The sequence below is a fragment of the Trachemys scripta genome, chromosome 21 (assembly GCF_013100865.1).
Source record: "Trachemys scripta elegans isolate TJP31775 chromosome 21, CAS_Tse_1.0, whole genome shotgun sequence".
NCBI classification, from domain to species: domain Eukaryota; kingdom Metazoa; phylum Chordata; order Testudines; family Emydidae; genus Trachemys; species Trachemys scripta.
Genome location: NC_048318.1, coordinates 3,186,363 through 3,201,762, shown reverse-complemented (window position 1 = coordinate 3,201,762; position 15,400 = coordinate 3,186,363). Strand labels below are relative to the sequence as shown.

Here is a 15,400-nt window from a genome sequence, read left to right as displayed (position 1 = left end):
TTGCTGCTTGCTGTGTGCTCCACAATCTCTGTGAGAGTAAGGGGGAGACCTTTATGGCGGGGTGGGAGGCTGAGGCAAATCGCCTGGCTGCTGATTATGCGCAGCCAGACACCAGGGCGATTAGAAGATCACACCAGGAAGCGCTGCGCATCAGAGAAGCTTTGAAAACCAGTTTCATGATTGGCCAGGCTACGGTGTGAAAGTTCTGTTTGTTGAAAACCCACCACCTTGATTGACTCATTCCCTGTAAGCAAACCACCTTCCCCCCTTAAATCACAGCTTGCTTTTAAAGGAAATAAAGTCACTACCGTTTAAAAATCCTGTATTCTTTATTAATTGATTATAAACATAGGGAGAGAACTGACAAGGTAACCCGGATGAGGTTTGGGAGGAGGATAGGAGGGAAGTAAAAGGCCACTGAAAAAATTCACTATAATGACAGCCTTTTGGTTGGGCTGTCCACTGAGGTGGAGTGGGAGGGTGCACGGAGCCTTCCCCCCCCCGCCGCGTTCTTACACGTCTGGCTGAGGAGGCTATGGAACATGGTGAGGGGGGAGGGAGGTTATACAGCGGCTGCAGCAGCACTCTGTTATCCTGCTGCCATTTCTGAAGCTCCACCAGACGCCAGAGCATGTCCATTTGATCACGCAGCAGCCCCAGCGTTGCAGCCTGCCACCTCTCATCTCGAGCGTCCCTCATGACCTCACGTTCACTGGCATCTTTCCTGTACTTAGATACCGTGTCCTTCCACTCATTCAAATGAGCTCTTTCATTGCGGGTGCATTCCATTATTTCCGAGAACACCTCATCTCGCGTCTTCTTTCTCCGCTGCCTTATCTGAGATAGCCTTCAGGACGGAGGAGGGAGGCTTGAAAAATTTGCAGCTGCTGGAAGGATGGAAAAAAGGAGAGAAGTTTTTAAAAAGATACATTTTACAGAACAATGCTTATACTCTTTCACGGTGAAAAACACTATTCACATTACATAGCACATGTGATTTCAGTAAAAGGTCGCATTTTCCATCTTAATATTGAGTGCCTGTGGCTTTGGTGTTAGAGATCACAGACGCAGGTCTGGGCAACAGAATTCGGCTTGCATGCGGCCATGGTAAGCCATTGTCTTTCGGCTTCTGCGCCCTCCTTTCCCACATACCAAGCAAAGCCAGTTGACTGCTGCGGTTTTCCAATTCTCTGGGATGATCGCTTTATCCCTCCCCCGCACCGTGTGGCTGGTATCAGGGAAGATCCCTGCAGAAACCAAACTAACCCCCCGCCCACCCCACCCGCCATGTATTATCTGGGATGATCGCTGTACCCCTCCCCCCACCGTGTGGCTGGTATCAGGGAAGATCCCTGCTAGCCAAAGGCAAAAAGCTCAGCGCCAATTCTCTCCCTCTCCCCCCCCCCCGCGCTTGGCTAACTGCAGGGAAGGATTTCTTTTCAGCCACAGGCAAACAGCCCAGTAGGAATGGCCACCTCTGTCCCCTTAATTAAATTCCCGTATTTCAACCAGGTTACCATGAGCGATATCACTCTCCTGAGGATTACACAGCGAGATAAAGAACGGATGTTGCTTGAATGCCAGCAAACACCGGGACCATACACTGCCAAGCTTTGTCATGCAATGATACCAGATTACTTGCTACTAGCATGGCGTGGTCACGATTAATTTTTTTGAGTTAATCACATGAGGTAACTGCAATTAATCGTCAGCCCTAATATGTACATCAAATTTGATCAAACCAATAATTAATGCCTGGATACATACTACGGAACTGTCTCAGACCAACATAAGAGGACAGTTAAAGAATCAGTTTAATGGTTCAACATTAAATATCCACATTGTGATTCATAATGCTTCTGTTCTCATAATATTGTCCTTTTGTAAGTGAAGCTGACATTGCTTTTTTTCACTTTTGTTCAAACTGTTCAATTCTATGCTTGCTCATGAAGGTGGGACGATGTCACTACCCCTGTCCACTCCCAAGACACTGCTGGGGGGCAAAGTGACAAATTCACGCTACAATATTTGGGGAAAGGTCATGGAAAACTTTAACACTGTCTTACTCTTTATACAAAATACAGCTGATTGTCACAGCTCTGACACACGGTGTTCCTAGCAGAACAAAGCATAGCGCCTCCTGTTTAGATCAGGAGCAGCTGCTGGGACTCATGACCCATCTCTCTCAGGATCAGGTTTGCTTCATAAGAATATTCAGAGTCACTGGAACCACAATTCCCCTGGTAACTGCCCTGCTCATGCCACCGTCATCCTGCCCATTTGGACTTTGTAATTGTTTTTTGCAGTTGCTCCCTCACCTGCCTTTTAGTCAGGACAGTGCTTCTCATCTGTGAGATCCTGCTCTGTCTGTGCCTCCCTTGTGTGTCCCCTTCCGTCCCCCCACAATCTTCCTCCTCTCCTGTTTCTCTTGGCTTTTTGCATGATCCTGAAATGAAGGCCCCAGCACGGTAAGATGAGACGGCCCATGCAGTCTCTCCACCTGAGAAGGACCAGTGAAGGAGAGGGACCTGCCCAGACCATCCAGACAATGTCCCTGACTGGGGAGGTGAACCAGTGTCCAGAGCAACAGTTACCATGGCCAACCTCCTGGCCCAAGCATCAATCCATGACTGACCAGCTTCCCTGGATCCTGAGAACATCAACAAAAGCCGTATTTCCCCATGTTTTACTATCTGATTGCTGTGTGTTCTGAGTCATTCCCCACTCAGAATCAAACTACAGAACTAACCCTTTCTTCCCCACCAAAAAGGCCTGCTTGACAGAATAAGAGACTTAAACCAATATTCCCTGTCTCAAGAAGAAACTTTGCTACAGTTTGTGTGTTTGGCATAACCACTCAATTTCAGTTTTAATGCTTTTTGCCTTGTGTTGAGTCTTTTCACCTTGTGTGTCTCAATCAATACATTTTAAAGCTTTGGCATTAATTTCTTAGTGTGTTTGTCATTGCACCAAGAAGGCTGAGATCTCTGTAGTTGGAGCCCTTGTTTAAAACTGTTATTGTTGGACAGTAACAGGACTATGTTAACACCTTTGATTCTTAGGGGCCGTGTATTCCATCAAAATTAATGTAATACCTCCCAAGTTAAAATATTTGCTTAGCTACATTTTATAAACTTCCTTATCTACTTTTATGTAGCACATTACAGGCAGCAAGTAATTCAGTACCTACACAGGCGCCTGTGAACATTAACTGAATTATCTTCTTATCAGAATTATTTATACTTGCAGAATACTCTTGGGAACAAAAGTGAACAGTGTAATTGCACTGCAAGCAGCTAGCGTCAGATACACAAAATGGCTCCTGGATTTCCCCAAACCCATTGCTTTCGAGTTGCCATCATGAACAGCAGAGATGAAAGGCACCTGGATCCCCCTGCAGATGCTGGCCTGGGAAAGGACATGAAGGGGAAAGCAATTTTATAAGGCATTTGAAAATGAAGTTGTTAATTATGAGTTTGAATTTGCTGGGAAAACATTTCCTCCCACTGCACCCAAACCCTCCCCTAGCTTCTTGTCTGTGCTCAAAGCCAGCACAAACTCTCCCTTCTGAGGCAACTCCTAAGGAGTTTCCTGTCCCTCCCCTCAGTCTCAGGCCTGCCCTATCCAGGAGAGGTTCTTCCACTGGGGCATCTGGGGGCTCTGCTCCAGTCAGAAAGATCAGAAATCATCATTAATGACACCAGAATTCTGGAGGGGCTGTTAACCCTTGTGAGTCAGGTTTAAGCCAATCCCTCACTATTGGAGATCAGGATGAGACCCAATGTGGAGAGACCGATTACCCCACATTTGCTACGCGGTGTTCTTACGCTGTCTTTTGAAGCATCTGGTGCTGGTCACAGTCAGAGACAGGATACTGAGCTAGAGGGACCATGGGTCTCAACTCATCTGGCAATTCCTATGTTCCTATAATAAAAAACAAAAGGAACTATCTCAATCCCTATGCTATGTGCTATTCCCAGCTGTTAAATTAACAGAGCCGGGTGATCCAGCCCATGTTTGGTCCTAAATGTGGCACTTATAGAAGGCTTTTCTCACAGATATTCTCTTGTTCCAGGTGATCGGAAAGAGGCCCTACAGACTTTCAGCCAAATGCAATGTGTTCTCTGTGCAGAATCTGAGATCCTGAGTTACACTGTGTGCCTTTGTTCCCAAGAGTTTTCTGCAAGTACTAAATAATTCTGACAAGGAGATAATTCAGTTAATGTTCACAGGGGCCTGTGTAATTACTGAATTACTTGCTTCCTGTAATGTGCGGCATAAAAGTAGATAAGGAGGTTCATAAAATGTGGCTAAGCAAATATTTTAACTTGGGAGGTAGTCTATTAATTTTGATGGAATACATGGCCCTTAAGAATCAAAGGTGTTAACATAGTCCTGTTACTGTCCAACATTAACAGTTTTAAACAAAGGTCAGGGTGACATCTACAGAGATCTCAGCCTCCTTAGTGCAGTGACAAACACATGAGGAAAATAATGCTAAAGTTTGGAAATTTATTGATTGAGACACACAAGAGGAAAATACTCAACACAAGGCAAAAAGCATTAAAACGGAAATTAAGTGATTATGCCAAACACACAAACTATATCAATATTTCTTCTTGAAACAGGGAATATTGGTTTAAGTCTCTTATTCTGTCAAGCAGGCCTTTCTGGTAGGGAAGAAAGGGTTAGTTCTGTTTATTCTGAGTGGGGAATGACAGTCCCTTTCCTGTTTTCGACAAAACACATGAAAAGGAAAGAGGAGATTGGGCAGTAAAAGATGGGGAAATATGGCTTTTGTTGATGTTTTCAGGATACCGGGCAGGTGGTCAGTCACAGATTTATGCTTGGACCAAGAGGCTGGCCATGATAGCTGTTGCTCTGGACACTGATTCACCTCCCTAGTCAGGGACATCGTCTGGATGGTCTGGGCAGGTCCCTCTCCTTCACTGGTCCTTCTTATGAAGCAAACCTGATCCTGAGAGAGATGGGTCCTGAGTCGCAGCTGCTGCTCCTGATTTTGCCACGTGTTTCTGTTTGCTCTCCCTGGTTCCCCCAAGATAACTCCACAAGCAGGAACAATAGCAGACTTTGCCCAGTTGCCTTTGGACTCCAGTTACTTGATAAGGACTGATTTTAACCCAAGGCCTAGGCAACTAAAATGTGCTGAAAGCCAAAAGAGCCATCAGCAGTAATGGAGGACAGAGGCAGAGTGACTGCAATGCCATGAGGGAGTGTGCTCTCAAACTCCAACAACAGTCAAGAAATGCACATTATTGTTGTTGTACTCCCAAAGGGTGCCATGTACAGAACTCTAGAAGGTCACCAATATGGTGTCTTTGAGGCTGTGAGAAGGACCTAAAGTGAGAAGAAGGCAGAGGGGCCCAATGGACTCTCCTCTCCAATGGCACGGGCCTTTTACTTCCATTTCAGCACAGTGCTGTCACCTTTCTCTGAGAATACAGGACATGAATGGGTCCAGTGACTCCATCCTGCATAAACAATGCCCGTACCCCCATGCTTACCTGACTCAGTGTAAATAACAGGTTACGGGCTGGGGGATGGTTTTAGCTGCCACCAGCCTCCTACAGCAGGAAGAGTGGAGCCCATCAGCTTATGCTGGGACCACACTTAGTTACCAACATTTGAACCTGTTGAGAGATAAGCCAGGGTCCAGCATGCTGGGGGTCCTCTGCCTTTCTCTCCACATATTTAACTACAGAATCCTGACTAGCTGGAAATCTTTAATGTTACATAAGTGCTCAAAACAGCCACCACATCCTTTCCCATTTCCCCTAGGATGCCTGCCAGGAAAAGAGAATAAAAGAGAGGGGCAGGAACAAATTCAATCAGTCATAGAATCATAGAATATCAGGGTTGGAAGGGACCTCAGAAGGTCATCAAATCCAACCCCCTGCTCAAAGCAGGACCAATCCCCAACTAAATCATCCCAGCCAGGGCTTTGTCAAGCCAGGCCTTAAAAACCTCTAAGGAAGGAGATTCCACCACCTCCCTAGGTAACCCATTCCAGTGCTTCACTACCCTCCTAGTGAAAAAGTTTTTTCTAATATCCAATAATAGTCCTTCAACCCAGAAATTATTTGCTCTTTCTCTTTCCCTTTCCTTATCGCCTTTTTCTCTTCTTCCATCTCCAACTCATTCTATGCACCTCCATGCAAATTCCTTCCTTTTTTTTTATTAGCAGAGCCAATAAATTGTTGCAGAAACATGTTTATGGGGCTAACTTTACAATTCCCAGAGGAGGCTTGATGTACAAACATTTCGGTGCATAAACTGGCCCTCAGGATTTCATAAAACTAGGGTGAAATCTGACTAGTAAGGTAGCAGTTTAACAACTTCTCCCTTCTTTGGTATTCAAAATCCTCAGTCTCCTAAGTTGCATGGCAGGGGATAATTCTTTTCCAGCACATTCCACCAGGTATCTAGCTAATTATCCTTTTTTCCTTCTTCCCTGTAGAACACTGACTTGATGGGTCAGCTTTTCCAGTTGGTGTTTCCCATGCTGTTTGAAATCAATCAATTGATTTAGGGTAGTCACATCTCTTCCACCACTTTGTGATTGTGATTCTTGCTGCAACTAACAAAAGATAATCAGTTCTTTGTAGAGCTTATACACTGAATTTTGGGGAAAATTCAACAAAAAACAACAAAAAGTTATTGACCAGATGGCAACCCACAGTCTTCTTAATGGAGTCCCCAACCTTCTTCCAAAACTGTCCCAGCTTTTGGGTAGGTCAACCACGTGTGAAGAAATTCACCTGTTTTGTTACACTCTCTCCGGCCCATCCCTGTACCACAAATGTATGTCTGGCTTTAAGGTGGGGTAGGTACCATTGTTAGAGGATTTTAACATAGTTTTCTTTTATAAGCCTGGATATTGAGGTACGAGGGCCACTTTTCCAAATGCTTTGCCAATCCTCATCCTTAATCTCCATTCCCCAGTCTGCATTCCACCTTTTCATGAGCATATTTTTTCCTCTAAGTAACAATTTAAAATAACTTTCTATAAGGTGGAATGAAGACCCTTGTGTTTCATAGGTGTGATGAGTAATTTCTCAAAGTCTGTTCATTTTCTGCATAGGTTTGACTGTCTAAGAGGGTGGACTGAAAAATGTCTCACTTGCAGGCATTGGTACAATGGAACTTTAGTATCTTTTGCAAACTTCAAACAATCTAAATGTAGCTTCTCTGAATAATTGACCAAATCTTATTATACTGATATACTCCCAGGTTAACATTTCCCAGAGTTTTATTAGAGTTGAATTCTGTGATAGCTATTCTTGGCATTAGAGGTGATGGAGATGGGCTTATTTTTTTTTGTAAGTGTTATCCCACATCCCTGTTGGTGCCCTCTTAAAAGTTGCTTGATATTATTTTTGGTCTAGAGATTTTCTTTATGAAAGGAATCCTATGTTGTTTCATTGTAAGGTAATGTGTCTGTTTTACTGCTAACCATGGTTATTAGAAACTGGAGGTATCTAACAAAGCAAATTTCCCATTTGGCTTGCCCAGTAATAACACAATATTTGTTAGCACCAAATCCCCCCTTTTGCCAAGGTCTGTTTAGGCTGGTCTGTTTGATTCTTGGCTTCCTGTGTCCCCAAAATAATTTGCTCTTTACCTTCAAGTAGTGTCTATGGGACAATGATTTGGAAGACAAAACTGATGTGAGGAAAGATATTTGTTTTCACTGACCAGTTTTCTGAACCAGTTCTAATGTTACAGCAGCCTGGCCATTTTTTGGACATAAGTATTTCCAGGGATGGCCATGATATGGCCACCCATTTTTAGTTATCTTTATTTTGTAAGGTTTTATGCAGGTCAGGATTTCCACTAATATCCAGCAGATCAGACTTCTATCATACTTCATGTTAAAATCTGAAACTTTACCAAACTTAGAAAACCCAATAACAATGGGAGATTTCGACTATCCCCATGTTGGCTGGGTACATGTTTCCTCAGGATGACATACAGAGGTAAAGTTTCTAGAAACCATTAATGACTACTTCTTGGAGCAGCTTGACCTGGAACCCACAAGAGGGGATGCAATTCTTTGGGATCATTAAGGGTACTGGGGCTATAGAAATCTACGATATGTTCTTACTGTTATTGCTAATAGTCCCAGGAAACGAGGGCCCAACCCGGCCAATAGGATAGGAGCCGAAAGCCCAGGCTCTTAAGGAAAGGGGACCAGTGAAGGACACAACATAACTATGGAGCCCAGAGAGAAGCGATTAGAGTGAACCTGTGATCTTCAGTCCAACACATTTTGCTGCTGTCTCTGTTAAGTTTGTAGGATGGCTCTGGGGTCTGCCTTGTGCTGGCTAAGGACAAAATGATAGGTTGAGAAGTATTTTGTGGCATCTCCTACTAGGGACACCTCCTGTCCCACTGGGTAGCGTGGTGGGAGGACCCCGGACAGCTCCCTTCCCAGTGAAAATCCCTGGCTCACAGTGATGTTACATACACATGAAACAGCAACCCCTGTGCCTGACTCCACCTCCTCAGATGGTCACTCGACTAGCCCAGGCTGAGATACAGTGTCCTAGTGGGGATGGGGTGTATATGATAGGTCAATAACTCCTTTCTGTGTTTGATTGCACGGTGCTGCACCCGCTTACTCTCTCCTGGGCTCCACTGTCTTTCCCCAGTTATCGTTCCCCTCCATGGGCCCCAAATCGCTTTCCATCTCTCCTTCCCCAGCAGTGTTAATGTGAGGGGGGAACCAGCCGGCTGTTTCGTGGCGTGCTCCTCCACTCCAGTGTGCGGCATGGTATGGCCCTTTGAGGCAAGCTTGGCTCCGCCATGCCCATATCATAGCAACTCTTCCTCAGCCTCACTGATGAGCTGGCAACATAAGAGCTAATTAGTGACCTCAACTGAGTGTAATGGGGCTTAATCAGAAAGACTGATCCAAGCTGTGGTAGTGAAGCATGGAGAGCCCTATTTCAATAGAGCTGGGAACTTAGTAGAGAGAAGAAGACCCTGGAGGAAGGAACAAGGGGAGTTCCTCTCTGGAAAGAGCCTGAAGAAGTCAGGCTGAGAGACCCACAGAGCAGAATAGGCTCTTTTGGGGGAGATCTGAGCTAGGGCCTATGAGGAGAAGGGAATAGATGAGAAGTGAGAAGCCCAGGGGGGCAAAAGGACTATTAGTTATAAGAGAAACTTTGCAGAAGGGAGAAACTTACCAAAGGAAAGCTATTGGAATGCCTGGGGGAGGGAGACAGTAGGGGAATCCTGGTGGGAAAGAAGCAAGATAAGAAAAAGTGTGCAGAGGCCAGGAGAAGGGGCCAGGAAGCAGAGGATTTTAGTGGAGTTTGGGTATTTGATTTGGACTTTGAGTTGGCTCTTTAGTTACCTCAGAAGGAAACTGAACTGTGTGTGACCTGGCTGGAGGGCTGAACCACAGAAGACCTGGAACCAGATCCAGAGGCAGACAACATGCAGGAGGCACTGGAGCTGAGGATACTGGCAACAGGACACGTGGATGCAAGGGGGCGCTTCAAGGGTGATGTGTGCCACCACAATGCAGAAGTCGTAAGGCCTGAACAAAGCTAACCTTCCAGAAGCCCTGCTTAGCCCTGTGGAGTATATGCTGCTCAGGATCTAAAGAGGAGGCAGCATGCTTTGTTCCATCAGAAACATGAGGCTGTCAGTGCGGCCCGCGATCTAACCCATTGTGTTCGGCACAAAGAAATCGCCTTGAAGTTTCCATTGTGCTGCCCCAGACAGTGCAGCATGAATTTGTCACCGTGCCACCCAGCTGTGGCCTGAGAGTGAAGGCATTTAATGACAGGGCAGTGCTCATGAGAGCAAACCTCTTGTCCATCCATGGACACATGGGTACCACTATGGAATGGAACAAGCCTGGAGTGATAGCCTCACCCTTATCCCCCTCCTGTCCCGGCAGTGCCTTAGAGCTCCATCAGTGTGACGCACAGTGCGAAGGAAACGCAATGGGATTTTTATCATTACTACTTACTGAGTGCTGCACGCAGCATAAACTCTGCTCCTTGGAGTTTACAGTCGAAGCTAGACTCAGCAACTCTCTCTAGACCCATGGTTCTCAAACTTTTGTACTGGTGACCCCTTTCACATAGCAAGCCTCTGAGTGTGACCTCCCGTATAAATTAAAAACACTTTTTTATATATTTAACACCATTATAAATGCTGGAGGCAAAGCGGGATTTGCGGTGGAGGCTGACAGCTCACGACCCCCCATGTAATAACCTTGCGACCCTCTGAGGGGTCCCGACCCCCTGTTTGAGAACCCCTGCTCTAGACAAACAAGTGACATTTCAAGGCAGTATGGAGATTTTATTTCTTCATTAGATATTAGGTTAGGCAAGAATTTTTATAAGGGTTCATTTTAATAGGAAAGCTCAAAACCAAATTGCAGCCTAAGCTCATGGAAACACTGCAGGCCGCACCGAGTGATTGTCACAAATGACAAGAGACTTTTAGTGGGTTTAAAAATTATAGCAAACACTAAATACATAGATCCCCACACAGAGGCTCCATCCACGCCGCTCTTTTTGCATGTTCTGAAAATGAAAGACAAACAATTTTGCTATTGGCACCTGCTTGGCTCTCCCCAGCTGCTCCGTTTTAGTGCCACGAGCAGGTGTAAGAGCAGATTTCAGTATTAGTCATCCACATTAGTGAGCATCCATATTGAACTCGCAATTCCATAACGTATCAGCTGAGGGCTGGTGAAATGTTATTTTCTGGTATTTGCTGTGGATGGGAAGGAGCTGACGCTGTTGGGTGAGAAATTCCAAACCTTGAGGGAGGGGTTCCCTTCCCCCCCCCCCAGCCAGAATGTGAATTGTGGGCAAAACTGGGAATGTCCCAGAATGGCCCATTGGAAAAGGCTAAGATGTTCCATCAATGAGTTTATTATCCGTCTCCCTTATGAAAGCAGCTGTTAAAGGGATGTGCATTCGATGACTATAACATAGTCAAGAATGTTTAAAATAAGCCCTTATCCATTTGGAATCCCCCCTCCACACACCAATAGAAAGCCATTCCCCCTTCTGCGTTGCAGTGGGGTGACCCCGCTGAAGCCAAAGGTGTATGAGGATGGATCAGCCAGGGTGGCTTGAAGTCAATGAGAGGAGAATTTGACCTGGAATTTGTCACAGGGCCTTGACTCAGCTGGAGTGCTGTTCTCTGGCTGTTCTGGTCTATGGTTAACAGCTCCAGCAATTGAATGGCCCTCCCCAGGCCGTGAAGGTCAGGTGACTGAGGTGAGGCACACGGGAAGGCTGGTCTAATAGTCACAGCGCTGGCCTGGAACTCAAGAAAGTTCCTCTCTACAGAGTCTAGCTGCAGGGTCACTGTGAGGTCTGAGGGAGAGAACAATGAGGGATGATGGCAGGGGGGTCATGTAGACTCTCCTCCCCAAAGGCACTGGCCTTTTTTTGCTGCAGTTTCACTACGGTGCTTGCCCGACCTCACAACATGGGGATGGACCCAGTGACTCCATCCTGTCCCGAGCTCAGGGCGTGTGTCATGCTGTCCCTGCACTACATAGCCTCCGCTTATTAATTGATGTCATTGCTGAATGCAAGCCCCAAGCAGAGGGCTCTTACCTCAGCCCAGTAGATGGGGACATCGCTGCATAGGAGGTTCAGAGAGGTGCCCAGGGTCGTGCGGTTGGCCAGCTGCCTCTCGCGGAAGCTGTAAGACATGCTGTTGTCTCCTGGGACCTGCTGGGAAACAAAGCGAAACTGTTTACATTGGCATGAAACTGAAATTAAATTTTAGAATAAAAACAAATATTCCAGAGCTGATTGGAGCTGCCCAGTCCCAGAAATTCCCTGAGAACTCTCACTGCTTTGATTTTAGTCAGTAAAATTCCTTGTAGAGACCCCAGAGAAGGGGCCACATACCAGCTAGTATCTGGACCTTCTCTGGCCAAGCCGGCTCACTCTTCTACCGCACTCACCTGGGTGGCGAAGTTCTCAATTCTCTGGGTAATTTCAGCCAGGCTGGGTATGGCGACCTTATCCATCTTCACAACCAAACATTTCCTTCTGTCCTGAACCCGGAAGCCAATGAGACTCTGGAAGGCAATGGGGAGAAAGATTGGCTGCACAAGTCAAGACAAAGGGTATGTCTACTCTGCAACATAAGTCTGTGCTTGAGCCTGGACTCAAGCCTAACCCCCCTCGTGTCTACACTGCAGTTGCACTGACCCAGAGCTTGGACCCAAGATCTGAGGACTGTCCAAGCTCGAGTTAAGCCGGGACCCAGGGCTCTGTGGCTTTGCAGTATAGACACAGCCCCACTTGACTCGGGTCCCAGGAGTCAGATGGAAGTATCCCACAATTCCATGGGACAATTTCCTTAGTCCTCTCTAGCTCAACGATCTGCAATCCACTCTATTGAAAATGGAAGCCACCCCACATTGCGAACGGCAGCAGCTCCGGTCAGCAGAACCCATTCTTTTCTGATCACCCATCTGCAAGCACACTGTCAGAGAGCCTCCTGGGTTGGCAATGGAGAGCGAACAGATCAAGCCTTTTGCAAATGAGCAGGGCAGGCAGTAAAGTTTTCTTACAGTGTACCCCAGTCCTAGGGCTAGAGTGGTGACATTTCAGCGTGGGGGTGGGGAGATGCTAGGGATACCATTACTTTGACTTGGGTCTGCACCCTGCAGTGTGGACGTCAGAGCCCTAGGTTTTAGCAAGGCTTAGAAAAATCTTAAGGTAGGGTTAAAATACAATATAGATGCCCAAGCCCAGGGTTCCCTAACACGAGTCAGCTGACTCAAGTCCCACTAGCCCTGGGCTTGCATTTCAGTGTAGACACACCCCCATGGCATTTGGTGCATGACTCACTGTGCAGCAGTGTGAGGTAAATGGGTGGGGGGATATGCCAGCGAGGGGAGTGGGAGGAGTGTGCAGGTCAGCAGCGTGGCTGCCAATGAGCTATTACAGCACCGCAGTGGAGGCCTTGGGGGCTTGAATGTGAAAGGCTAGACCGGGGTGTCAAATGCCTGGCCCATGGGCCAGCTCCAGCTCCCAGCATGAACACCTCACTCTTCCCACATTCACTGTGATTCAGGATGGCCGGAGACCTGAGTGGACATGGCTGAGGAGAGCTTGTGTCTGATTGGCCACAGGCAACTGGGCCCCTTCCCCTCCTGAGCGGTTGCCACCAGCGCCCCACAGCCTGAGCTCAAAGAGAGCTCCTTCCCTACCCATCACCCTCCTTGTTCCCATGACTGCCAGGCCCCAACAGCACCAGGCTGAGGAGAGCAGCTGCTGATCTGCCTCCATCACTGCTTCACGCTGCTCTCAGCAGCCCAGCCGCAGGGGAGAGTCTCCTTCTCCCTCACGCCTGCTGGCCACCACTGAGCCCTGTGCACCAGGACCCGAAAGTGGGAGAGCAAGTGCCTGGAGGGGAAATGGAAGAGGAGGCCAATGTCCGAAGGAAGCTGGTTAAGAGAGAACGGGGCTTGGAGAGGGAGGCATGTGCTCAAGGGGGGCTGAGCTGTGAGAATTCCCACAGAGGGGTGGGTGAGAGGGGGTGGGGAGGACAGGAAGTGCCCAAGGGGTGGGGGCTAAGTGTCTCGGTATGGTGGGGGTGGGGGAGAGAAGTGTCCCCAACAGGGTAAGAGACTGAGGGAAGGAAAATCACAAGAAGCTGGAGTGGGGATAGGGTGGGGACTTATGAGGAGAGGCTGAGGGAACTGGGATTGTTTAGTCTGCAGAAGAGAAGAGAGGTGGGATTTGATAGCTGCTTTCAACTACCTGAAGGGGGGTTCCAAAGAGGATGGAGCTCGGCTGTTCTCAGTGGTGGCAGATGACAGAACAAGAAGCAATGGTCTCAAGTTGCAGTGGGGGAGGTCTAGGTTGGATATGAGGAAACACTATTTCACTAGCAGGATGGTGAAGCACTGGAATGGGTTACCTAGGGAGGTGGTGGAATCTCCATCCTTAGAGGTTTTTAAGGCCCGGCTTGCCAAAGCCCTGGCTGGGATGATTTAGTTGGGGTTGGTCCTGCTTTGAGCAAGGGGTTGGACTAGATGACCTCCTGAGCTCTCTTCCAATCCTATTCTTCTATGATTCTATGACTGCCCATAGTGGAGAAACATAGAGCTCAGTTAATGGACAGACTAAGGGAGGCTGTCTATTGCCTTTAAATGCAGTATTTAATGTCACTAACTAAAGGGGCATGTTCTGCAGTCAGTGATGATTGTAAAATTTGCCTGTTGCCAGTGATGGTCTCGCCCCAGGTCCATGGACTTTAACTGAAAGGGTAAATGGGCCCTTACTACCCGTGAGCAAGGCTTGAGGAAAGGAAGGAAATTACACCATCCAGACCGTCTAGAGTGTAGTTCCCAGCTTGCATAAACACTCAGTCTAGCTTGATGAGCGCTAGCACAAATATAAATAATAACATACTTGCAGGAGCACGGGCAGCGGCAGCACAGCTTAGCCAGCGCAAGTATGTACCTACAAAGGTGGCTTTGTGACACCACTGCCAGTGCTACCAGCGGTACTAGTTATACTTGTGGAACTAGTGTGAGTATGTGTTTGTGAACTGGGAATCTGAGCCCTACCTCCTAGTGTAGATGTAGCCAATACGTGATCTCGCCACTATGGAGAAAGCATCACATCGTGTAAGCTCTTGTCGTGTTTTGTGTCCAGACCTGTCTCATGTGCCAGGTATTTCTAAGGGTTCACACACCAGTCTCGTAGGAACAATTTTCACACCTAGTGCTCTGAGATCCCATTTACTCTTTCAAGTCAGCCTGGAACATCTGTGGGACTCACGTGTTTATAGTCATACACGACAGTCGCTGAGGTTGTGTTGCCCTCGATGTGAAAGGCAGCCACGTTCTCCTGGCTGCTCACCATCATCGTCTGCTCAGTCACTTCCCCGTTGCTTCCACTGCTGGTGATTTGGATGATCTGTAGGAGACACATCACGCATGGTAAAATGTTTTCATTGGACTCTGCTGCCTCTGAGGCTGTTTGCATGGACAGGGACTCTGTATACAAACAGTTGGAAGATAAAAGACCAGTCAACTGGCTGTGACAGTGTCCCTTGGTGATACGGCCTCCGTCACAGGCTGCTGGCTGACATTTACCAGCTGGGCAAAGCCTGAGAGGGGTGAATTGCACAGAAGATCCAAGTAAAACAGCAATAGGCATCACTGACCTTTAGGCTTTTCTCTTCCAACAAAGCCAGATTGGAATGCTGACACATAGTCAGCATTTGGGAACATGAGCGTAACTGTGTGTATGAGTGTAAGAGGGTGGCTTGCTCCTTTAAGGGCCAGAGGCCGGGGCCAGCCAGCCCTGGTCTATTATCAGAATCAGCTGGAAAGGGAGTAAGGGATTATAAAAGCCAGCAAGTGACTCAG

The 15,400-nt window shown here is 47.3% G+C and overlaps 1 protein-coding gene across 1 annotated transcript; it reads right to left on the bottom strand.

Annotated features, from left to right (window-relative positions):
- Positions 1-10,490: 10,490 nt before the first annotated feature.
- On the bottom strand, positions 10,491-15,188 carry LOC117868544 (gastrokine-2-like). The gene is made up of 4 exons (XM_034754598.1): positions 14,808-15,188; positions 11,972-12,088; positions 11,616-11,735; positions 10,491-10,565 (listed from the first exon to the last, which is right to left on the bottom strand). The coding sequence occupies exons 1-4, from the start codon at positions 15,186-15,188 to the stop codon at positions 10,491-10,493; spliced, it is 693 nt and encodes a 230-aa protein (XP_034610489.1).
- Between the last annotated feature and the right edge of the window lie 212 nt (positions 15,189-15,400).